This window comes from Eptesicus fuscus, chromosome 2 (genome assembly GCF_027574615.1).
Source record: "Eptesicus fuscus isolate TK198812 chromosome 2, DD_ASM_mEF_20220401, whole genome shotgun sequence".
NCBI lineage: Eukaryota > Metazoa > Chordata > Mammalia > Chiroptera > Vespertilionidae > Eptesicus > Eptesicus fuscus.
Genome location: NC_072474.1, coordinates 53460335 through 53485616, shown reverse-complemented (window position 1 = coordinate 53485616; position 25282 = coordinate 53460335). Strand labels below are relative to the sequence as shown.

The 25282-nt window shown below is 46.6% G+C and overlaps 1 protein-coding gene across 1 annotated transcript in view; it reads right to left on the bottom strand.

Annotated features, from left to right (window-relative positions):
* Window positions 1-25282, bottom strand: part of UNC5C (unc-5 netrin receptor C) — a 395871-nt gene that overhangs the window by 5728 nt on the left and 364861 nt on the right. The window contains exons 12-14 of the mRNA XM_054723184.1: window positions 23632-23865; window positions 5676-5825; window positions 2981-3145 (exon numbers count right to left, since the gene is read on the bottom strand). Of these exons, the coding sequence (XP_054579159.1) occupies window positions 2981-3145; window positions 5676-5825; window positions 23632-23865 (549 nt within the window). The remainder of the gene's footprint in view (window positions 1-2980; window positions 3146-5675; window positions 5826-23631; window positions 23866-25282) is intronic.

Here is a 25282-nt window from a genome sequence, read left to right as displayed (position 1 = left end):
TGCACCCCTGGTCTGAGCTTCTGATGAGGATCCGGGGCTCAGGCTCTCCAGAGCAAGCTGCTCAGAGCTGAGGCTCACGCTCCAACCTCAGAACCCACCCCCTCGGTGGGCCACCTGCACCACATTCAAATGCTAACAACAGTGGGACTCAGTGACCCAGAAATAAGAGCAGCACAGAGCCCCTTAATCCCCAAAGTCATCTGACTGTGGCCATTTCTGCCCCTCCCTCTGGTACCAGGCTGGCACAGGCCTTCTATGGGACTGAGGCTGGCCTCTCTGAGCTGCCTGCCACCACGTTACCAAAGAAATCATCTTTCCCCCACGTTGGCACGAGAAAGCCCTTACATGGCGAGCACACTATGCAGAGCTGTCTCTCCCCTCGGAGGGCGGGGGTGGCGGACCTAGCGGGGAAGAGCGTCCATGGCTCTCTCATTCTCTGCGCATCTGATCCACCTTTTCATCACACAGCCAGCGTTCCCGCTGCACAGAAAGCAAGCATCAAAGGGGCAGCCCTCCCGCCCCCTCCAAAATCCTGCAGCCTTTGTTGTGGCTGGGGCTGGGTGGTTATTGAACTTTGCAGACCTGCTGGGCCGGGAAAGTGAACACACCCTCCGGAGCCAGCAGGGGTGGTGCTGTGCGTGGGAGATAGGGCTGTGCTGAGGGCCCTGCGGTTGCCATGGCACCCTGTCACCCAGCTCATTCCTGATCCATGTCACGGGGTCTGTGACTAAAGTTGTTTATGAGTCAAAAGTCTCCCGAAACTCCAGGAGGAAATGATGACCGCACGGCAGCTGTGGGAAAGAGGGATGGAGCGTCCTGGAGGCTGCCACGCTCCCCGCCCAGGCTGGCTAAGGAAGATAGTCTTTAAATACAACATGCGGAGCTCGGCTTGCTGCACAGCCTGACATTTCATTCCTCACTGCACCGAGACAGCCAGGGAGAAGTCGTCTTTAAATCATGTGCTGTCCCGCTGTAGTGTTAAAATATGACAATCCCGGGCTCTGCAGCTCAGCAAACAGCACGGAGCTGAGCTCCGTGAGGCCCTGGACAAGCTGCCTCTGATCATTCTGCTTATTCCGCGTCCTTTGTTCCCAGCAGTGTGTCCACTGTCAAACCACAGTCCTGGGGGCCAGAGGACCCAAGACCTCGATACCCTCATGCGCCCCCCTTTCCACACAGAGTGTGTAAACATAGCAGTGTGTATTGCTGTCTCTGTAGTGGGGACACAGAAAAGTGACCAACTGAACTGAGTGAGGATCACAGCAGAGAAAGGCAAAGTGCGGCAAAGTAGCTGGGAAAATCTGCAGATGTTACTTTTATTTCTGGAACATTTATCCTATCCTGGGGAAGGAGACATCTTTTTTTTTTTCTTAATTATCTTTATCCTATATATTAAAGAGGTAATATGCAAATTGATAATCACACCCTCACACAAGATGGCCACCCCCATATGGTCACAAGATGGCCGCCACAAGATATGGCAGGGCAGTTAGGGGAGACCAGGCCAGCAGGGGAGGGCAGTTGGGGGTGATTGGGCTGGCAGGGGAGCAGTTTGGTGTTGATCAGGCTGGCAGGGGAGTGGTTAGGGGGTGATCAGGCTGGCAGGCAGAAGCAGTTAGAAGCAATCAGGCAGGCAGGCAGGCAGGTGAGCGGTTGGCATCCAGCAGTCCCAGATTGTGAGAGGGGTGTCTGACTGCTGGTTTAGGCCCGATCCCTAAACCAGCAGTCAGATATCCCCCAAGGGGTCCCAGATTAGAGAGGGTGCAGGCTGGGCTGAGGGACACCACCCCCCCTGCACGAATTTCGTGCACCAGGCCTCTAGTTGAGGTATAATTGACATATATTATGTATATAATTCAACATGTGTGTAGATTGTACAATGATCACCGCAGTAAGTCTAGTTAACATCCATTCTTATATATAGTTTTTTTTTCTTATGATGAGGACCTTTAAGATCTACTCTCTTACCAACTTTCAAAGATGCAATACCTTATTATTAACTTCAGTCACCATGCTCTGCATGACATCCCGATGGCTTATTTTGCTGTAGCTAGAAATTTGCACCTTTTGACCCTCTCACCCATTTGTCCTCACCCACCCTGTCTCTGGCATATCTTCTTATATTAGGAGAACGATGTTTCCCAGAGATGTCTCCTTTCAACACAGAGGAAAGGGAAAAAGAAGAAAAAAGGAGGGGTGGGGGCAGAGGCCAGTTTCTCTTCCTCCACCTTAGTAGGCAGCACATGATTCCAAAAAGGTAGGCGAGCTCCCTAAGGATAGAAGGGGGCAGGGAGGAGAGGTGGCAGAGGTGGGGATGTAGCACATCAGGGGATGCTTTGGGGAAAGTTACTTCATGTGCACATTACTTACATTAACCTTATATTTGGGACTCAGATCTGTTGTAGAACATTAGAACATGATCCTTCAATTTATGTCATAAAAAGTAAAAGACTTGTTTTTCAAAAAGGATTTTATTCCTTTACTAGAGGCCCAGGGCACAAAATTTGTGTACTTGGAGGGGGGGGGGGGTGTTCCTTAGCCCAGCCTGTGCCCTCTCGCAGTCCAGGAGCCCTCAGGGGATGTCCAACTGATGGCTTAGCACTGCCTCAGAGGCGAGAGAGGCTCCTGTCACTGCCACTGTGCTCGCCAGCCTTGAGCCTGGCTTCTGGTTGAGCGGTGCTCCCCCTGTGGGAGCACACTGACCATCAGGGGGCAGCTCTTGCATTGAGCGTCTGTCCCCTGGTGGTCAGTGCACGTCATAATGACCAGTCATTCTGCCATTTGGTCGATTTGCATATTAGCCTTTTCTTATATAGGATGTATCTAGCTCTCTGTGTCGATTAAAAATATCATGTTATTAACAAATAGGACCTGTAGAAAGCTTTTAAGGACTTCCTATGAGGCCTGTATTGAGATACCTATATCCACATTGTCTCTCCTCCCCATGGTCATTCTGTCCCCAGATTTGGAAGCTTCTTACCTCTGAGACGGTGCAGTTGAGCTGGAAGATCTGCCCTTCTCCTTCCACCTGTCGCACACACAGTTTGCAAACCAGCTCCACCGTGTTCAGGCTGAATCTTTCCAGAGTGAATGTGCAGTGGAGGTTTCTTTGAGACCCACTCCAGATGTGGTAAAAAGGAATTTCCTAAAGGATACAAACGTGTTAACCACAAATAAGTGACTAATTCCAAAGGCGAACTATCAGATACTGGGCTGCCAAGAGCTCTTCTCAGTATTACACATATTACCTAATTTAATCACAACAGGCCTACCTATCTATAAACCCATCCCAAACTGCTTTTTGAATGATAAAGCTGAGGACCAGAGATGTTAAATTCGCCAGCCAAAGCCCCACAGCCAGTAAGTGGCAGAATTGAGACTTGAACCCAGGGAGTCAGCCTCTACAATCTCTATACCAGTCTGCCACTTGTCTCTCATTTACCAAAAAAAAAAAAAAGCCATTGTTAATGGTTTAAATAAAACCTGTACACTCCAGTCATTGCTCATTAAAAGGAAACCCTGCTGTGGTATTCTGGAGAAAAGCAAAGAAGCTCTAAAGGATAATGGGCTGATCCGGGTCCCTTTCATGCCTATATCCTCCCTTTGCACAGGACAGGGGGGAAGCAACACATACTATAGTTGGAAACTGGAGACTCGGTTTGCTGCCGCAGAAAAGTCCTTGGCCTAAAAAGCACTGAGCCTCTAACAGGCATGCATTTTAAAAAGTCTAGACCACCTTACAGAGCCCATCCTAAAACCTGGTTCAATAAAGGAAAGAAAAGGTTGATACATAAAACATGGATGAACAAGTGGCTAAAGGCAGAGAATGAAGTGCAAATGAGGACATGCTCCCCTCACCTTCATGGTGATTTGGGGCAAGTTACTTAACCTTTCCATGCCTCGGTTTCCTCATCTGCGAAAGAGTAAGCAAAAGAATACCTAAGTCATATGCCAGCTGGGGTTAGAGAGGTAAACCAAAGTGCATGAGTGTCTGGCTGAGTGCAAGAATTCAGCCAGGCTTAGTTGAACTAATATCAGTTAATCATTATTACAAATATATGATTTTCCCTTATGATTACACATAGGAGATTGTTCATAAAGGGGAGTATTTGTGGACTTTTATGGCAGTTGCAAATTAGGGAGAAGAAGAAAGTAAAGGAAGAGATTTCATGAGGAAGTTATAGGCCAGATCTCTCAATCAAGTGCTGAGGGATAATGAAAAGTCTGGCATGCACCCCCATCAAAGCGCAAGACTGTTATTAATTGTCTCCTACAATGTATGTGTGAGTATTAAACATCTCTCTATATAAAAGCCTAAGCAACTGTTATGACCAGATGACTGGCTGGTAGCTATGACGTGCACTGACCACCAGAGGTCAGACGCTCAACGCAGGAGCTGTCCCCTGGTTGTCAGTGTACTCCCACAGCCAACCTCCTGTGATCCCTCTCCCCGACCAGGTGGCCCCGATTGGCCCTGATAGAGCCTGCCGGCCAACTCCTGCGGTCCCTCCCCCTGGCCAGCCAACCGTCCAGCCTGGTTGGGACTGGACGAGACAGGCTCTGATCGGCCCTAATCACTGGCCAGGCTGAGGGACCCAACCTGTGCATGAATTTGTGCACTGGGCCTCTAGTATGAAAATAAGAATGGAGATGGAAAAATCTTCCCTTCGTTCCTTCTAGTATCTTCATTGACTTATACCAGGAAATCGCAACCAGTCTAGTTGCAGTGCTGGCATGGGATTGGATTTACATGCATGTAGACCGATCTTCACAGCTTACTGAAGTGTGTCTGCATCTCCTGAACTGGAAATGAGGCTAGAGATTCTGCCACATAGTCTCCTGATAGCTCAGGCCAGTGGTCGGCAAACCGCGGTTTGCAGCTCTGTTGACTAATGAGTTTGCTGACCACTGGCTCAGGCTGATGGAGGAGGAGGTGGAAACCTCTGAAGAGTCCCTATGCTTTTTCCACAGGAATATACAATGGGGCTTGGGATTGGTATGCTAATATTTACTACAATCCTGTCCAGGTTTTATTATTATTTTAAAATATTTTTATTGCTTTTTAAAGAGAGAGGAAAGGAGAGGGAGAGAGAAAGAGAAACATTGATGTGAGAGCAGAACTTTGATCGGCTGTCTCCTGCACATCCCCTACTGGGGATCTAGCCTGCAACCTGAGCATGTGCCCTGACGGGGAATCGAACCAGCAACCGTTTGGTGCAGGGGATGATGCCCAACCAACTGAGCCACACTGGCCAGAGCCAAGGTTTTATTTTACATTCTATTTCAGTTTCAAAATTGGGGTTTCTGCTAAGTTTGTGTCACGTGGGCTAACAGTGTTCTTCTGTTTCTCTTATGAATGCCTTCGAGAGTTTTTAAAATCAAGCCAATGTAAACATTTACCCTGAAAACGTAATGAGGGACTTGAAGTCTTATTTGCTAGCACTAAAACAATGATAGTTCAATTATTTGAAGGGGAATTAAGAAAAAGGCATTCCTTCAAGTATGTCTAGAGTATTTTTCAAAAATCTTAAATGATCCTAAGTCCTTTTGGAGAAACAAGTGCTGACGTCTGTCTGATTGACTTCAGGGAAGGGAATATGTCATGTCTAATAAGTGCAGTCCTCTTTCATGGAGTTGGCTCCAAGCCTTGATTCAGTTCGTCTTAGGCACCTTACCTGATACTTAGCCAGCAACTTGCTCTTCCAGAGGGAATGGGCGACGTCGTGAATGGACAGGCGCAGGTTGTGGGTGCTGCCTTTGAAATGAAGAGCCTTCGGTTCTTCTAGGAGCTGTCCTCCCATCTGTCTCTCAAGCTGCAAAACTTCCTGCAATGACAGGACCCAAACCGAAAGCAAGTTACTGGATTGTATCACTTTCATCAGCTCTCTCACCCAATGAGTGTTTCCTCACGGCGCCTTCCCGCCACCCTGCTAACTTGTGCAACTGGTGACCTCCACTTCTGCAGCCTGGAGGCCCTTCAGCTGAAGCCCCTGCCAGTGCGTATGTGACTGGATCCCACTGACCATCAACTCTGCTTCAGCAATCACACTGTTGGGGGCAAATTCATTACAGAGTGCACTTCCCGATGAACAAGCCGACTATTTATTCACATACAGGAGAACAACCACAAGAACCCCAAATGGAAAAAAAAACAAACAAACAGAAAAAAGGAAAAAAATAGGTGGAAATATAAATAGATAAGTAGTTTTTCAGTGAACTTTTAGGGAAAGGGGCAAGTAACTAGCAAACAAACCCGTGTCTTAGACTTGGTAAAACCAACTCATGAACAAAAATTTTGAATGTTTGGGGAATTTTTTTTCAATCTTTTGTAGTTTCCATACCTACAGAAATAAAATAGTAAAATTTTGCTTAAAATAATCCATTGCAGGATTTCAGGTTATCAAAAAAAAATTGAAATGTGCTCACTCTATGTCTTATTAGAGGAAAATATACTGATGTAGATTAGAAAGTTTTCTCAGTAACATAATGAACTAAGCAATTACTTAGCTTAAAATTTAAAAAGAACATCTCAGTAACTGTGGCTGATAAAAAAAAAATGCTATATAACGTTACTTATACTCTGAAGATGTAAAACGAAGACACATTCTATATGTACTTACATCCCTGAAGCTGGTTAATGGGGGTTAATGGAGCATTTCCACTACAGCTGCAATTATCCAAACAGCATCGAGCCACAGGTGATCAATGAACAACATACCCTGGGTCTCCTCTGCTCCACCCCTGTGCTCGCTGTGCACCCCTCATGCTTTAAAAGTTTTAGTGACACAAATACGAGGTAAACTGCAACCTTTTTAATTTATTTTATAAATAGGAGTTCAAGAAAATATCGGATTTTATAAATATGTAATTTTCTTCTTTGGTGAGATTTCAACCGAAAACATGGTGTTCAATAACACAGGCCATTTCACACACATGCATTGGGCCCTACCAGGATACCAAGCACACATGGGTCACGGAGGAGAATTGTGACCATGGAACCAGACTGCAGTCCAGTAAGTGCAGGGCTCACCAACGTCATTGATTCGATGCAAACAGCTCATTGCAGCCGCTTCTTTAGTGGTTCTCAGCATCCATCATTCCTGAGTCAGGCCACTATTCTGAACAAGGCAAGCTGCTGAGAGGTCCTCTAAGGTGTAGGAAATGTTAGGATTTCAGACTGGGTCTGAAATGGTCTCAGACTGGGACTCCTCTAATTAGTGTCTAATGGGAGAGATGAGGCAATAGCACACTGACGGAAAGACCAGCATGGTCCAGCTGCTTGAGAGTATTGACGCTGAGGTTATTCAACTTCTCTGGCTGATGAGTAGCTATTACTTGTGACAGGAGCCTGAGCAGTCAGCCAGCCCCCAACCAGTCAGTGGGCCACCCGGACACATCTGTTGTGTCATTGTGCTCTGGCTCTGCTGTGCCTGCAGCTCGGCAGGCTCTGAGGGACCCCAGTCGGCTGCACAGATCCACCCAGCCCAGAATCACGTGCTCCCCACGGACCTCCTCCTACAGCACTTCACACTCCATTCCGGATAAGAGCCTGGCCACGTGGAAATGAAGACGCATAAGGAAAGTGAGGGTTAATTGCAGTTTCTTTTGCTTTAGCAGGAAAGTATAATGAGCTTATGTTGATCATGTTCATGCTCAGTGTCTAGTTAGCATAATAGAGAAAGCTGATGTTCCCAGTGAACCTGGCACCTGACAAATTCTAAAGCTAAAATGATGTTTGTTTATAAGCCATTAGAAGAAAAGAAACATAATTAGAAATCTTTGAGATTACAGTCATGCCAATCAATCAGTTCTAGCTTCTTTCCAGTAGACCCTAATTACCTCATCAAGACGTCTAAAGAGCAATCGATAGTAATTATCTGATTACTATAGATCTTCATTATGTCCAAATTATCTCCCTGGGATGTCTGAAAAAAGATGCATTGTATTCTGGGAGGTAATTGTACCCAACGATGTATAATCCACACTCCATTCCTACAATCAACATAGATTGCAGAGGATATAGAGAGCATTGTCAGTTTTCTTGGCAGGGAGGACAATTGAGAAAAACCCCACAACAACCTAAATTGCCTATTGGCCATGACCTTGAAGTCAAGAAATCTAATGCCACGTTTTAAGCACAAAGTCTGGGTTGGCATCAGCCCCAGAATAAGGCTCAGTCCGTGGCTTCGGCATTGACCTTCAGTCATGGTAAAGAGTTCTTAGCGGGGAAAGGGACTGGGCTGGCTTGAGTCCTTTTTTGGAGAGAAAGTCCCAAGTAAAGTGCCATTTTATTACATTTTTTAATTTAATTTTTGTAGTTACTTCTTTTTAAAAAAATGACAGTTGACATTGAATATTATATTAGTTTCAGGTGTACAGCGTAGTGGCTAGACCAGTGGTCGGCAAACTGTGGCTCGCGAGCCACATGCGGTTTGCTGCTCTGTTGACTAATGAGTTTGCCGACCACTGCCTTAGGGAAAAACACTTAAAAAACATTTTAATAATGCACTAATGTCTTTAACCTGAAGTCAAAACTTCTGGGTAAGGGTAATGCCTTAGCAGTGGTCGGCAAACTCATTAGTCAACAGAGCCGCAGTTTGCCGACCACTGGGCTAGACATTTATATAATTTACAAAGGGATTCTCCCTCCCCCCGCCCCCCATAAGTCTAGTACCTACCTGGCACCATACATAGTTATTAAAATATTGTTGACTATATTCCCTATGCTATAAAGAAAGTACCATTTTAGACAACAAGACCAGAAAACACACACTTTCCATATTCCTAAGCTCTCCATCTCTTCACCAACCAGGAATGACACTATACTGCTGCACAGAGCTGGCGGTACCTGACTTTTCTCCCCTTCAATTGGACGTGAACCCTGGTGAATGATAGACTATCCATCATGCTTAGAGCATCCATGCTCAGAGCAGAGGTCTCTAAATATATGTGATTGCCTATGCCTATCAGTCCAAAATTCTGAGCATGCATTTTTTAAGCGTTATGTTTATTTATAAATCATACTAGAGGCCCTGTGCACGAAATTCATGCACAGGGCAGGGGGGTCCCCTCAGCCCAGCCTGCACCCTCTTCAATCCGGACATCCCTCTCACAATCCAGGACCACTGGCTCCTAACTGCTAACCTGCCTGCCTGCCTGCCTGATCACCCCTAACTAGACCTTCTGCTGGCCTGGTTGCCCCCAACTGCCCCCTTGCCAACCTGGTCACCCCCAACCCCCCCCCCCCCTCCGCTGGCCTGGTCACCTCTTACTCCCCCTCTGCTGGCCTGGTCGCCCCCAACTGCCCCCCTCTGCTGGCCTGGTCGCCCCTCACTGCCCCCCTTTGCCAGCCTGGTCACCCCTCACTGCCCCCCCTGCTGGCCTGGTCGCCTCATGCAGCCTATTATTTGGTCGTTTGGTTGCCCCTCACTGCCCCCCCTGCTGGCCTGGTCGTCCCACGCAGCCTGTTCGGTTGTCCATTTGGTTGTTTCGGATGTGATGGCCCCTTGCTCTTTATATAGATACTTATATTAGCATCAACATGTTAATCTATACCAATAAAAGGGTAATATGCTAATTAGACCGGACAGCCGAATGACCTTCTGGACGTCCTTCCAGACGAAGCTGGGGCTGCGAGGGCCGATGCCCTTGCACGAATTTCATGCATCAGGCCTCTAGTATATTATAAAAGCACGAGCAAAGACAAACACAGATAATTTATGCTGTTTTTTCACCCTGGGGTGTGTGAACTCCATTTTGGAGACTGCTGGCTTAGGCAGCTGTTCTTTCACTCATACCTTTGGGAGAAATCAGCCCAGAAGTAAATGACTCATTTAAAAGGATTCTTACCTAACTTAAATTAAATGTGTGTGCATGTGTGTATGTGTGTGTGTGTGTGTGTGTGTGTATGTGTATATGTGTTTTTCTAAAAAAGTAACAACTGGTATCATCATACTCAGGATGTTCAACCTCAAGGAAACAACAAAATAAAGGAAAAGATGATAACTAAAGCACAAATTAAATGTATTAAAGTAGAAATTAAAGATATTATAATTAATAAATAAAACAACTCCTTGACAACTAAAATAACCTGAAACCATACATGAGTTGGAGATGACTTGCCACAGACAGCAAATCCCATATATGTTTTGAGTCAGAAGACAGAAGAAGCAAGCCTCCTTGATGGGCTAATCAGGCTTTTACTCCATATTGTTATGGTTTAAGTATTATAATTTCAGATATTTTATAGCCAAGCCCACTTAAAATACTATAACTTGTATTTCAAAAAGCTTGATTTCTGAAATTCCTTCTGCATGAAGTTTTGGTTATTATACATATGACGCAGATAAGTAAGAGAACATAAAAGTAACAGTTGTCTGAATCAGTAAGATAAAGCGTCACAGTTCAGTGCTTTCCTTTCCTTAATCTTCCTGGGCACGTTCATTCAACTTCAATGGAGCCTCATGCTCTGCCAGGAACCATGCCAGGCCCTGGGGCACACAGACAAGTAAGTCCCGGTGCGTCCCCGCCTCAAGCCACTCATGGATCATGGTAGGGAGACTGACATACAAATATGCAACCCTAATATCGAGTGCTCAGCTCCAACACAGCCAGCTTTTTGATCCAACCATTAGGATATTCCATACACCTTAAAAGAGAATAGGAACAAAATATATTTAAGGTCAAAAGATTCAGGAAGACTTAAGAAAAGTATCATGACCTTGGAAAGAAATGCAGTACTAGGAATCAGGATCATCTAGGCTCTTTGTTCTCAGAAATATCAATGCCACCTTCCTTTGCCAAGGTTGTCCTCCCTCCTGGCAGCACCCCACCTCGGTGCCTTGCTCGGCTCTGGGTGGCTCTACCTGTTGCTCTGACCTGCTCTCTCTGCCCCTGTAGGAGAGGTCACTTTCTGACTTTCTTTGTCCGTTCCATTTCCACCCCTCTAACTTGACTCTTGAAAGGCTCTCTCAGGGGCCAGTTATCAATAGAGGTGTTGCTAGCCCATGGCTTCACAGTAACGCACACTAGAACCCGCGGCATAACGTTACCAGGAGCAGGCCCCTATGTGTCAGAGCTGGGTTCCCATGGAGACCTGAGCGATCCAGTGAGCTGGCTGCGTCCCCAGCACCATGGCTGCCCAGGACAGGCCCTGGTGGAGGGCTGTATTGATTCGGGGGACCTATGAGGGATTGCAGGGAAGGCAGGGACAAGGGATTCCACAGTAGAAACAAGCAGCTTTCACAATAACCAATTAAACCAAGACATTATCCATGTCGAGCCATTAGCCTGGGCCACTTAAGAGCCACAATAAATCCAAGCTGATTTAAAAGGCTGGACTGACAAAGGGAGCCTTTCTGGCTGGCACCCAGGGCTCTCTCCCCAGCTCGGAAGTGATAGGCTCTTCCCTCATTAGGGGCTGACAGGGCAAGGCCAGTGGGAGGAGCCCACAGCTCCAGCACTCGGGTCTCCCTACCCCAGAACGGGTCTCTGCATTTCTGCCTGGGTTAAACCATATCTGCCTCCACTGCCACTGTTTTTTTAAATCCTCTCTAATAAAATGGTAATATGCAAATTAACCATCACTCCGCTACATAAGCCACGCCCGTCAGCCAAACCACACCCACCAGCCAATCAGGGTGAGTATGCAAATTAACCCCAATCCAAGATAGCTACGGCCACAGAGAGCAAGGTTTCCTAGGTAACAGAGGAAGCCAAGCTTTCTGCCAGCCGTTGCAGGCCTAAGCTTCCACTCAAGCTACAAAGTTTCGATTATAGAAGGTAAACAAATTCAAACAAATGGCGGCAGAATGGAGCTTGAGAGAGCAGGCCAGGGTTGCTGGCGGCAACAGGGGAAGCAAAGCTTTCCGCATACCCTGGACGGGCTCACCTGCTTAAGGCTACAAAGTTTCAATTGTAGAAGGTGAATTAACTGCCATAGAAATGGCTGCTACCCCGGAGGGAGCCCCAGGCTTGGCTCCGCTCCAGGCTACAAAGTTTAAATTGTAGAAGGAAAATAAATTCCAGATACCAGGGCCTCCCCTTGGGTTGCCAGGGGGCGTGGCCGGCCTGCAAACCACCACAGGCCCCTCGCTCAGGCCGCCCATACCCCAAGGGAACCCCCACCTGATCCGGGACACCCTTCAGGGCAAACCAGCTGGCCCCCACCCATGCACCAGGCCTCTATCCTATCTAATAAAAGAGTACTATACAGATTGATCATCACTGCCACACACAATATAGCTGCCCCCATGTGGTCAAAGATCCTGCCCCCATGTGGACACAAGATGGCCACCACAAGATGGCCAGCAGGAGAAGGCAGTTGGGAGGCACCCGGCCTGCAAGGGAGGGCAGTTGTGAGGGACCAGGCCTGCAAGGGAGGGCAGTTGGAGGTGATCAACCCTGCAGGAGAGGGCAGTTAGGGGTGACCAGGCTGGCAGAGGAGGGAAGTTGGAGGCAAACAGGCTGGCAGGGGAGCAGTTAAGCATCAACCAGGCTGGCAGCGGAGTGGTTAGGGGTGATCAGGCTGGCAGGCAGAAGCGGTTAGGGGCAATCAGGAAGGCAGGCAGGCAAGCCGTTGGGAGCCAGCAGTCCTGGATTGTGAGAGGGATGTCCGACTGCCCGTTTAGGCCCGATCCCACCAGGATCGGGCCTAAACGGGCAGTCGGACATCTCTCCAGGAGTCCCAGATTGGAGAGGGTACAGGCTGGGCTGAGGGACAGCCCCCCGCCGTGCACGAATTTCGTGCACCGGGCTTCTAGTTTAAATATATTTTTATTGATTTCAAAGAGGAAGGGAGAGGGAGAGAAAGATAGAAATATGAATGATGAGAGAATCATTGATTGGCTGTCTCCTACATGCCCCATACTGGGGATGAAGCCTGCAACCCTGGCATGTGCCCTTGACCGGAATCGAACCCAGGACCCTTCAGTCCGCAGCCTGATGCTCTATCCACTTAGCCAAACCGGCTAGGGCTCCACTGCCACTCTTGTTCTTCCTCCTCCTCCAGGTCCTTCCCAGCTCGGGCCAGTTTCCCCTAAGTGTCAGTCTCACTGAGTGCGCATGAGAGCCCCGGGCGACAGAGCTGCTTACCCTGAGATTCACGAAGGCTGTACTTAAGGACAGGACCACTTTGCCTGAGCGCCGGGCAATGACTTGATGCCAGAAAGCTTGTGAGGTGCTGGGGCCCTGGCTCTGTGCTCCACGCTGTGTGCGCAAACTTACCCCTGACCACTGCCCCCTGCTCAGGAATTGCCTCCTGTCTGCACCAGCATCACGGCTCTGCATTGTGCCTCCTCCTCTCCCATGGAGGCACTTGCCTTACCTTCCAATTTCTCAAGAGACAAACGTCCCTCCTCTGCTATCTGGCCTTTAGCTTCCTTCTATGTCTCTGTCTTGTCTTCCCTCCCACATCTCTCCTATCACTCCTTTCCTTTCTTACTAGAAATCTTATCAGCTAGAGAAAGGAAGACACTGAAGATTAAGGTTAAATCTCACGTAACTCATTAAAATCTCATCTGGAAGAGAAGGTTGGAGGAGGTTAAATCAAGGCTGTGTTGGTTTTGCCTAGCTTCTTTCTCGGTATTGTCTGGCTGAGATCCGCCTGCACACTCTTTATTCTTGATGGAAACACAGAGCCCATATTTAGTGCTGCCAAGGAGCCCACCAGGACCGGAGCAGGTGGAGGCAGCTACTGTGGGCAAACCACTAGAACAACCGCCTCCCCCCCCGCCCCCCGCCAGCGTGAGAGCGCAAGGGGCAGTGAATGAAACAGCGGCCAGCCTGGCACGCCAGGGGGTCTGTTTTGGTTTGACTGTACCGCTCCCTGGAAAGGAACTCACACTCACGCCCTGTCCAGGGCTCTGGACCAAGCACCAAAGGCCGAGTTGGGCCGTTCCAGACCCTTGCCTACCGTCCCCATGCTTCTGCCATATGGACACAGAGCTCCGGGGGCACAAAGAACAAACTGGCAAACGTTTGTTCAGCGTGCCATGCCCGTTCGGCGTGCCATGCTCAAAAGGCCAACCTTCAAAAATTGTGCTGACTGGTGTTTTAAAAAATCACATCTCCCATCAGATTTTATGGAGCCTGCTTTGCTTCTGTTCATTCTTCCATCCTGTGTTGAAACCTGTCCTTGTTGTTCAGGGATGAGGGATTTCTGTCTTTGCTGCTGAAGCTGGCACCACTGTCGCTGTCACAGCTATGGGCCTGCACTCTTCCAAAGCAAAGGCTAGAGAGAGTGCCATCCTTCCATCCCGTTCCCCGCCAGCTTTCCAGGTCGCTGCTGTCAGCTCCCCACATGCCCACTCCTCCTCTGGCCTCAGGCTTCTGGCTGCAGAGCTGGCTGCTGGAACATCTGACTGTCAGCTGGCCTGGCCGCCCCCACCTGGCTCTGGTCACCGCGGCTGGCATCAGGCCTGGCCATGCTACTCTTCCAGTGCTCACGCTGGGGAGCTCTGCTCTCCCCCTGAGTTTTTCTGTCATACTTCACCTTAATAATAAGTCTGGGCTCCTGTGACCACGTGCAAACACTTCCCAGCAAGCCACTCAGTTTCCAGGATTCTGCCACAGCTGCCGCTGCCACGGATGCTTGGTTTGAGCTGCCCCTTCCAGCCGTCCTGGTCATAGTGGCTTGTGATGCTTGTGCAACAAAATGCCAAAGGGCCCTAACCAGTTTGGCTCAGTGGATAGAGCGTCGGCCTGCAGACTGAAAGGTCCCAGGTTCGATTCTGGTCAAGGGCATGTACCTTGGTTGCGGGCACATCCCCAGTAGGAGGTGTGCAGTAGGCAGCTGATTGATGTTTCTCTCTCATCTATGTTTCTAACTCTCTATCCCTCTCCCTTCCTCTCTGTAGAAAATCAGTAAAATATATTTTAAAAAATGCCAAAGGGTAGCACTCAGGGAGGTGGCCGTGTCACTTGTCCACCTCTGCTCATACTTCTAAGGAAAGATGATTCTTATATCTATGTGTCAGGAATAAGACTTTTTAGGTTGCTCTAGGATTTCTGAAGTCATCTTGTGTTTCTTTTTACCCTTAGCACATTATTTTTAGACTAGAGGCCTGGTGCATAAAATTTGTGCATGGGGGGGTGGTCCCTCAGCCCAGCATGCACCCTCTCCAATCTGGGACCCCTTGAGGGATGTCTGACTGCCCGTTTAGGCCCGATCCCTCTCACAATCCAGGACTGCTGGCTCCTAAATGCTTGCCTGCCTGCCTTCCTGATTGCCCTTAACCGCTTCTGCCTGCCAGCCTGATCACCCCCTAACCACTCCCCTGCCAGCCTGATTGCCCCTAACTGCCCTTCTCTGCAGGCCTGGTCACCCCTAACTGCCCTCCAATGCAGGCCTGGTCCCCCCCAACTGCTTACCCCTGCAGGCCTGGGTCCCCCCCAACTGCCCTTCCCTGCAGGCCCAGTCACCCCCAACTTCCCTCCTCTGCTGGCCTGGTCACCCCTAACTGCCCTCCCCTGCAGGCTTGATCGCCCCCAACTGCCCTCCCTTGCAAGCCTGGTCCCTCCCAACTGCCCTCCCCTGCTGGCCATCTTATGGTGGCCATTTTGTGTCCACATGGGGACAGGAACTTTGACCACATGTGGGCAGCCATCTTGTGTGTTGGAGTGATGGTCAGTCTGCATATTACTCTTTTATTAGATAGGATAGAAGCCTGGTGCATGGGTGGGGGCCAGCTGGTTTGCCCTGAAGGGTGTCCCGGATCAGGGTGGGGGTTCCCTTGGGGCATGGAGCGGCCTGGGCGAGGGGCCTGTGGTGGTTTGCAGGCCAGCCATGCCCCCTGGCCACCCAAGCAGAGGCCCTGGTATCTGGAATTTATTTATCTCTACAATTGAAACTTTGTAGCCTGGAGCAGAGCCAAGCCTTCTGATCGCTGAGTGGAGGCAGCCATTTCTGTTGGGATTTATTTATCTTCTATAATTGAAACTTTGTAGCCTGGAGTGGAGGCCTAGGCTGGCCAGGTCTGCAGAAGCTTGGCTTCCTCCATCGCTGGAGGCAACCCTAGCCTCCTGCTCTTTCCAGCTCCGTGGCTGCCGCCATTTTTGTTGGGATTTATTTATCTTCTATCATTGAAACTTTGTAGCATTGAGTGGAGGCCGAGGCCGGCAAGGGCAGGCGGAAAGCTTGGCTTCCTCCATTGCCAGGGAAACCCAAGCCTCCCTCCTGCACTCTGTGGCTGTAGCCATCTTGGTTGGGTTTATTTGCATATTCACACCTGATTGGCTTGTGGGCGTAGCAGAGGTATGGTCAATTTGAATATTACTCTTTTATTAGATAGGATTTCTGAATTAATTTTCTGTTTCTGCAGTAAGAAATCACCATACACTTAGGGCCTTGGAAAAATACACATTTATAACCCTACTTTCTGCAGGTTAGTCTGACACAGGTTCCCACTGAGCTAAAACCAAGGTGTTGGTGGGGCAGACTTCTTTCCTGGAGGCTCTAGGGAGAATCCTGCAAAGTCCCAGTGCCATGGAAGGTGACACATTCACAGGTTCAGAGCACTGTGTGTAGATATCTTTGCGTGACATGAGCACTGAAGATATGCCTGCCGACTACAACTTCTATTTTATCTTCCCCCTTTTCTCTATCTCTTAAAAAATTTATTCAAAACTAGAGACCCAGTGCATGAAATTTGTGCACTGGGGGGTGTCCCTCAGCCCAGCCTGCACCCTCTCCAATCTGGGAGTCCTTGGGGGATGTCTGACTGCCGGTTTAGGCCCGATCCCCCTGTGGGATCGGGCCTAAACCAGCAGTCGGACATCCCTCTCACAATCTGGGGCTGCTAGCTCCTAACCACTCACTTGCCTGCCTGCCTGATTGCCCCTAACCGCTTCTGCCTGCCAGCCTGATCACCCCCTAACCACTCCCCTGCTGGCCTGATTGACACCTAATTGCTCCCCTGCCAGCCTGACTGCCCACAACTGCACTCCCCTGCTGGCCATCTTGTGGCGGCCATCTTGTGGCAGCCATCTTGTGATGACATGGGGGTGGCCATCTTGTGAGGGCCATCTAGGCTTTTATTAGTATAGATGGCAGGTCATTTCTAGAATATACAGTAGGGCAAGGGCTAGGGCCAAGTCTCATGAGAAGACAAAGGTGAGTACATTTGGAGGCACCAAAATGATCCATGCCTCTGAACGGTTGACCTGCCAGCCTGCTACCAAACCTGAAAGTCATCCCACAGTTAGATCGCAATTAGAGTTAATGTTTTCACTGAGCCATTGTCTCCAAAACGCCAGTATAATATCACTGCCCACCTAAGGATAATGAACATCATCAAGTTTCTATCTTGTGCCAGGAAATTGAATAACTTTGGTCTCCTTGAATCTTCTAAGGGTCCCTGGTGCAGACCAAATGACTATCCAAAGTGGTGAAGTTAGATGACGAGAGCCACAGAGCTGAGAGTGGCAGGACCAGTGGAGCCAGCCAGCCTGACAGACCTTTCCTTCACGCCACATCCTTCCAACACTCGGCAGGGAAAACACATTTGTAACCTTGAACGCATTTTTTGTTGATGTTATCTAATGTATGTGTTACATGTATGCATATATTAATTTAAGCCCCGAGACCAGGATCCTGAAATTACATCAGGTTAGTTTTGAGGCTGTTTGAGGAAATGGAAAGAAAAGATATGGTTAATGGGGCCAATTCAATAGAAGGCCAGCCTTTTGAGGGGGAGAAGAGTCAGGGCCTCAGGTGTTCCGAGGTCATTAGGGTCACGTTTTGCCACAGAGGGGGCATCAGAAGGACACTAATGAGGGAAGCACCTGCAGGATGACAATAACTCCTTTTACAGGCTACCTGACTATCTAGAAATTCAGCCCAAAAAACTGTGTGTCGCACAATCCTTAACTGGATTTCCTACTTTCTTTAATTTTCAGTATTTCTTTTCTTTTTTTTCTAATTTTTAAACAAAATATGATATTTCACAGAGTTACTATACCAAAGCTGTAGCCTAATGAAGGGTGTGTGAAAAATGAAGCAATGCAAAGAAGACTAGTCTCATGGCAAATGACTACATGAAGAAAGCCAGCTTATATTAATACACATTTCTTTGTGTCGCATAGGCATATACATTTGCCAGAAATTCAATAACCATCACAGACTGCCCAGCTCATATGCAAATAATTCCTCTTTTAGGTTCTGAATCTTGGAGTTCAGAATAAACCCCTTTATTAACATAGGAAAAAAAATCTCATAAATTATAGCATTAGGATAAGGGGGGCAGAAATTACTTATTTCCACGTAGATGAATATTTCTCCTGGAGTGTTTTTAAACTTATTGCAAATATAACCTTGTTCTCTATTAATTTCTGGTTTATTATCATTAGGATTTAAGTCTTTGCAAATAATGAAATGAAAAACACCAATATTCTTAATTTAATCACCTGAACAGGAGGGAAAGAGGAAAGTTGTGGTAACACCCAATACAACCTTTTCAATAGATGTGACCTCTATGGAATTGGTTCTAAACTACTCTCATGATTCTCAGCATCTTCATCTCTCTCCATGAACTCAACTTGCACATGGCTCTCACAGCTTCTTCGAGCACATGAGCAGGGGAAAACAACAACCCACGTGAAAGGCGTATGAAAGAATTCATTTGTCTCCCAGCAGCCTTGCCTTTTCCTCCAGCAGTCACTGCCGGCATTCTAATTCTACATCAGTGCTTCCAAATTGCTAAATCGCAGCTTTTAAGTTTCAGGTGATCATTTTTGCCCTCAGGCTTAACAAAACTCAAGGAAATTGTTATGAAAGCTGCTGAAGTGGAAGTGGTGGGTGGGAAGATAAAAGAATGCAGCAGGGTTGCTGGAAACTAATGCTGTGGTCTTGTCCCTGCAACCCCCATCCACGTGGACAATATAAGCACATATGATAATAAGTGGAAATACATATGCTGGCTATGTTCAGCTGCAGACATCATCTCCTTCCAATAGCTCTCCAGACTGTGGGGTCCTTAGCCCTGAGAAGGCGTGCCCCACTGGGCTCCCCTCTCTGCCCTAGTCCAGCATCTGTGAGGGCTTCTGCAATTCAGAAAGAATCCCCAGTACACAGCAATAACTATAAGAAAATATCAAGTCTGGGGAGACCCACTTTGGGGCATCATTTGCTGTGCTGGAGGTGCAGGTGGTAGAGGAAGGAGAGAATTAAAGCACAAACAAAGAAGTGGGGCTCCTTTTCATCAGAGCCCAGACTAGGTGCGAAGAGGCTGAAATGAAAGGTTTCCAGGGTAAAGGACAGCAGCTGAGGGAGCATCCCTCGGTGGCTCAATAGGAGTTGAGTCTTTGTGAAACACAAAGGGGCTGTGATAAAATCAGGGACTTCGAGAGAGCAGGAGAGACTTAGAAGAAGTGCTCTGTGAAATCGGATGTGTCAAGGAGCGATAAATGAGGCCTGGCCTGTGTGGATCAGTTGGTTGGGCATCGTACTGTGCACCAAAAGGTTGCCGGTTTGATTCCTGGTCAGGGCGATCCCTGGTAGGGGGCATCAATATTTTTCTCTATCTGTCCCTCTCCCTTCCTCTCTCTCTTAAAAAAAAACAACCAAACAATAAACATATTTTAAAAAACTATATGTATATGAATGATAAATGAAAGGATTGCAGAGAAGCAGGGGAAAACATAAACTTAGGGAAGATATCTTGAGATTATAATAGACTCAATTAGCAATTTATGAATTTTCAGAGCAACTCGTCATCCTGGAAGTAGAAGCTGAAGGCTCGTTCAGTGGAGGTCCTCTTTAGCTATGGGAATTAGAAAAACCTGCGGCAGTTCCAGACGGTAAGACATTTCAGGGTGGGAGTGAGTTCCCTGTAGATATGGCTGTGAGTAGATAAGGCTTTGGGGATCAGGAGACTGCAAGAGGTTGAGGGAGTTCTTCCTTACGAACAAAGGGAAGTTGCTTGCACCTTGTGTATAGAGATGGAAGGTCATGTGATTGTGGTCAGAAAGGAGCAGCTTCATAAATGGAGATCTGGGTGTGGTTGTAATGAGGATGAAATCTACACTGTGTCCACACTGGTGGATAGATAATATGGGATGATATGAAGGCTACTAGAATAAATTTGGGCAAAGGAACTGTGATTACGTGGTGACTTTGAATTTGAGAGGATTCTGGGAATAAAATGAGTAGAAAAAAACACCATGAGGCAATTCTACTAGCGTGGGGATATACAGGGTGGGGCAAAAGTAAGTTTATAGTTGTGAGTACGGGAAACACAGAATTTACTCTTGTATTGTTACTTACGAATTACAACTGTAAACCTACTTTTGCCCCACCCTATATATTAAGGGTATTCTGCACCAAGGAACTAAAATGGGTGGTGAATAACAGAGTAACAGAAGAAATAATAACAGAACAGAGAACTAGTCCCTGAAATACAGCGATGCCCCAGAAGTGGTCATGGGGTATGAGTATTGGCACTTTTCCCTCCTGGTCCTGCGGTTAGTTAGAGGGTGTGGTCCTTACTGTAGGGATGGTGAGACATGTCATGTTGCAGTTAATGTGAACAGGTAAAGGAATGGGGAAGAGAATGATTTGAGGATGTAGGAAAGTTTGTCCTTAATAGGATTGAAGTTCCAAAAAGATCTGTGAAAGTGTTTTGGATAAGAGTTCTGAATCTTGGCTGCACAATGGAATTATCCAGGAAGTGTTGAAAACCAAAATAAAAACCAAAACCAATACCCAGACCAATTAGATCAGAACTTTTGGGTTGGGATCCCGGAGCAAATCTTTTTTAAAGCTCCCCACCTGATTCCTCTGTGTGTGGGACAGAGAGCTACAGATTTAGGACGAGCATAAGTGAGAAGTGGGGTGGGGCTGAAGAAGGAGGAGGTATTTGCAAAAGACAGTGTTTATGGATAACAGACAATAGAGAAGTAGGGATTTGGTAGAGAGACTGGTAGGGAACATGGGCAGGCAGGGTGACGAAAAGGCAGAACTGAGGTAACGAAGGGCCTTTTTCTGAGTTTATCGGCCCCCAGTTTCCAATTCCAGTTTGGTTGTGGCTGAACAAATATTCTCCTTGTTAAGTTACCCAACTTAGACTGCTCAACTGTAACTAGCATTTTGGTATTTCTGCACTATTCAAAGGCCAGGAGGTGTAAGACGCCTTATCCATTATTCATGTTTGTTTCAGGCTAAGTGCTGGATCCCCAGATGCTGAGAATTTAGAGATGTCTACTTGGAAAGCACTGACCACAACACAAACTGCTCTTGGGTTGTTTTCATGGCTTAAACCTGTGCATCAGTCTTTCTTGGTGTTGACCACTAATTAAAATAATCAAAATTATTTATAGACTATTATTTTGTTTGCATGGATGTGTGTGTGTCTGTTGGGAAGAAAGGTCTAGAGTGCCTGAGTATAAAAACTATGTGTGTGAATACAAAATACGTGTATCAAATGTTTCAAGTATGATGTAGATCTTCTGCAACGATTTTTCTTGGAATCATTAAAAAGATTCACCTTAATCAGATCCCACGACTCCTCTACAAATACACTTTTCCCTAAGAAGAATTTAAGCCTAGGATGGTTTCTATCCTGACAGAGCCTTAGAAGTATCACATTTGCAAAGAATATAAAAGAAATAACCTTAGGCTTTACACTTGAGCTGTGTGTTCACATCATTTATTCAACATCAGAAACTCCTACAGGCTCAACCATCGAAAATATATCCAGTGACTGACTCTCTCATTCTCTTCATGGACCCAACCTGCCACACTCAGTCTTCATGACCCAGAAATACTCTCTGGATAGAAACACCAGAAGGAAATACCCTGATTTTCAGAAAAATTGCTTTACTTGACACATTTTTCTTCCACTTCTCCTCTTCCTTCTCTGGGTGCTCATCCTTCAGAAGCTCCTTCGAACGCTTCCATTCATCCTCCCTTGCAATGCCAGGGCTCCCTTTGGTCCCTACGATCTAGGGCAAGCATGTCAAACTCGCTGCCTGTGGGCTGCAGGCCTCGTTTAGACAAGGGAGTGGCCCTTTGAGAACCCACTTTAGGATTGGAGAGTCCAGACCGCAGCCAGATGCCTGGGAGTGAGGTGTGTACTCTACACTCAATAGCTGTGTGACCTCGAGCAACTTACTTAACCTTTCTGTGCCTTGGATTGCACTTTTTAAAAATGGGATAATGATATCTTACAGGGCTGTTGTGAAGATTACATGGGTTAATAAAAAATATTTAGAAACTTGTCCAGCACATAGCAAGTTCTCAGTAATGTTTATTATTTTTATTATTTTCTCCCTCTTCTCTCCCTGGATATTACCTTTTATCACCATGGATGACAACTATCAATATACAATTGGTTCCTGAGTCTCTATCTCAGGATTTACTCTGTTCAGAGAGCCACACCCATATTTCTATGCCTTGGGCATTTTTCTCCTGATATCTAATTCATATCTCAAACTCAATACACCCAAAGCAGAGGCACCAGATCCACACCCAAGCTGCTACCTACCACCTGGGTTTGCTACTGTGACTTGAGGCAGGCTTGCTCCACGCATTCAGTGTTAGTTAGCAGGCCAGCAAGAGCTACTTGAACACGACCTTCCTCACCTATTCTCTCCTTCGCATGCCTCTGTCATCACCCCAGGTCTTCCATCCTTTTCTTCTTAACTCTATCTTTCCACTGACTTCAGACTAATATTTTTAACATCTATTTCCAACCATGTCTTTCTTCTGTTTAAATGTCTCCAGTGAATCTCCATTAACTCAAGAAACTGAATCTCAGCTCCTCTACCTGGCAGTCAAGGTTCACCCAATAAAACTCCCATCTGTCATTCGAATATGCACCAACAGAGTCTGTGTTCACTGCTCCCTCTGTTTCTTCATGCTGTTCCCTTCACCTAGAAATCTTGTATTTTTTCCCCCCATTATTGCTGGTCAAACCATGTTTTCTTTAGGGCCAGTATAAAATGTTAGCTTCTCCTCATATTTCCTTAAAATAATATGATGCCTCCCTCTCTTGAACTCCCATAGAACTTTGCATTTATCTGTGGTATTTATCACACTCTCACTTGTCTCCTAGTCCTTGGCATGCTTCTTTTATTCCTCCTTTTAGATTGTAACTTCTCCAAAGGCGCTTACTACATCCTTTACAGCTTCAAATGGGATACAATGAATGGCAATAATGGCACCAGGTATTAAGCTCATTTATTCTGCAAATCAGCAGCCTGTTGTCAAATGCTCAGCCTCTCCCTTGCACTCCTCATAAAAAGAATGGGAACGCATATAAATGCAGTAGCACACAAGAGGAACATACAGTGTGAGCAATTACGCCAATTCCTTTTATAGGAAGAACACAGCTGCGATAAACATGGAAGCAGATTATTTACCATCCACAGGTCTCCTTGCCAAATTCTACCTTCTTAATTTTTCATTAAAGAAAATCAAGGAAGGTAAACAAAAGTAGCCCTTGGGAGGGATCAGTGTAGTGTAAACAGCTCATTTACCAGCCTGGTCTTAGAGAAATGTCTCATTTAAAAAAAAAAAAATGCATCTTTTGAGGCCAAACACTTGTGTTCACACACTGGGCACACATTTACTCTAGGTGTGCGCAGCCAACCTTTGGTGTGACGGTGAAAAGGGCAAGTCGGGCAGGAGCCACTTACCTTCAGGGCATCTTGGGTGTCATCCAGACAGTAGACTCGGACGCTGTACTCTAGAGAGGAGCAGCAGAGTGGCCCGAAGATGGCCAGCTTCAGGCGCTTGGCGGCCCCTTTGGTGATGGACTGGCCGACCAGGGTGTAGGTGCTGAGGTTCTCTGTGAGGAGGTGGCAGGCTTCTGCATCCAGCTGAATGTAGCAGGGGGTGGTGAAGTTTTCCTCTCCCACCACCACCACATCCTGTGGGACAAGAAGGAAGGGGCGTGGCTGAGCCTGAGGACCCTGATGCAGACCAACGGTGGTAAAGGCCGAAGGACCTCTTCTCCTGAGCTTTCTTATTAATTTTCCTACTCTTTTTTTTTTTTCTTTTCTTTCTCAGGCTTTATCATCCCTCTATTTCCATCTGTCCTGTTATCGCCCTTACTTCCCTTGCCTTTACACTGCTTATATTCTTTATTTAGATGCCATTCATTTAGCATGTTTTGACCTGAGAATCTACATAAAATTCCAAAACAAATTCATGAATTATCTTTTTTTTTCATTGTAGCTGTATTTATTATGTGTTTATGAGAATTTCATGTTTTAATCTCCAAAATATTTTTGAGACCAAAAGTACTATTTTATTTCAATGCAATTATAGCATAATCATTTTTTCTTCTTTTTCCTAAAAATCTAGGGGTTTGAAAATAATTAGAAAACTTAAGGAATCACGCAATATCATTCTACTGTGTTCTTCCAAACTCACCTGCCAATGACTTTCTAAAGCAAAACAACTACTTTTCCTCAATAATCTGGGCTGTTGGACTCTACAGAAAGCACAGTATGGACAACTCCATGCCTTTAAGACAATTTTCTGTGTTATTTTTCATGTAAGCCTTTAAATATTCTATCCTTAGATGTTGAAAATATTTAGCAAGAAATAAAAATAAGTGGAAGTGATGAATTTTGTGAAAATAGTAACTCAGTTTTTTTTAAAAAAATATGTTTTCATTGATTTCAGAGAGAGGAACGGAGTGGGAGAGAGGGCTAGAAACATTAACGATGAGAGAGAATCATTGATCAGCTGCCTATTACATGCCCTCTACTGGGAATGGAGCCGGAAACCTAGGCATGTGCCCTGACCGGGAATCTAACCGTGACTTCCTGGTTCATAGGTTGACACTCAACCACTGGGCCATACAATTTTAAATTTGTCCAAATGACACAGGCAACAGAAATTATCTGAAAGAGCAAGCATAGAATCCATAAACCAAGGGTCACAATTCCACATGCTTCCCAAAGCATCAAGGAATAGGAAGACAGTAAGGAGTGGTGGAGACTGTGGTAAAGCAGGACATGGGCCTGTCTAAAGAGCTGAGTCTCCACTTGGCTGCAGCCCTTTGTAGCTTGGCATAAGTTTAGGGCTACTGAGCCTACAGCCTTTAATTTTTCAAGAGAAACTGGAAGTTTAGATTTTTATGTGAAATCGTCCTTTTATTAATTCAAACTTAAAAGAAAATTTCATGTGGGAGAAATAAAATACATGTGCAGGTACAACTCACCCTCTGCATTAGGCTACTTTGTCTCTACAGAGGCAGGAATTATATCTACTTTGCTTCCCACTGTGTCTCAGTGGCCCTGGCTGATGGTGAGCAAATGGTTATTTGTCCAAAAAGTG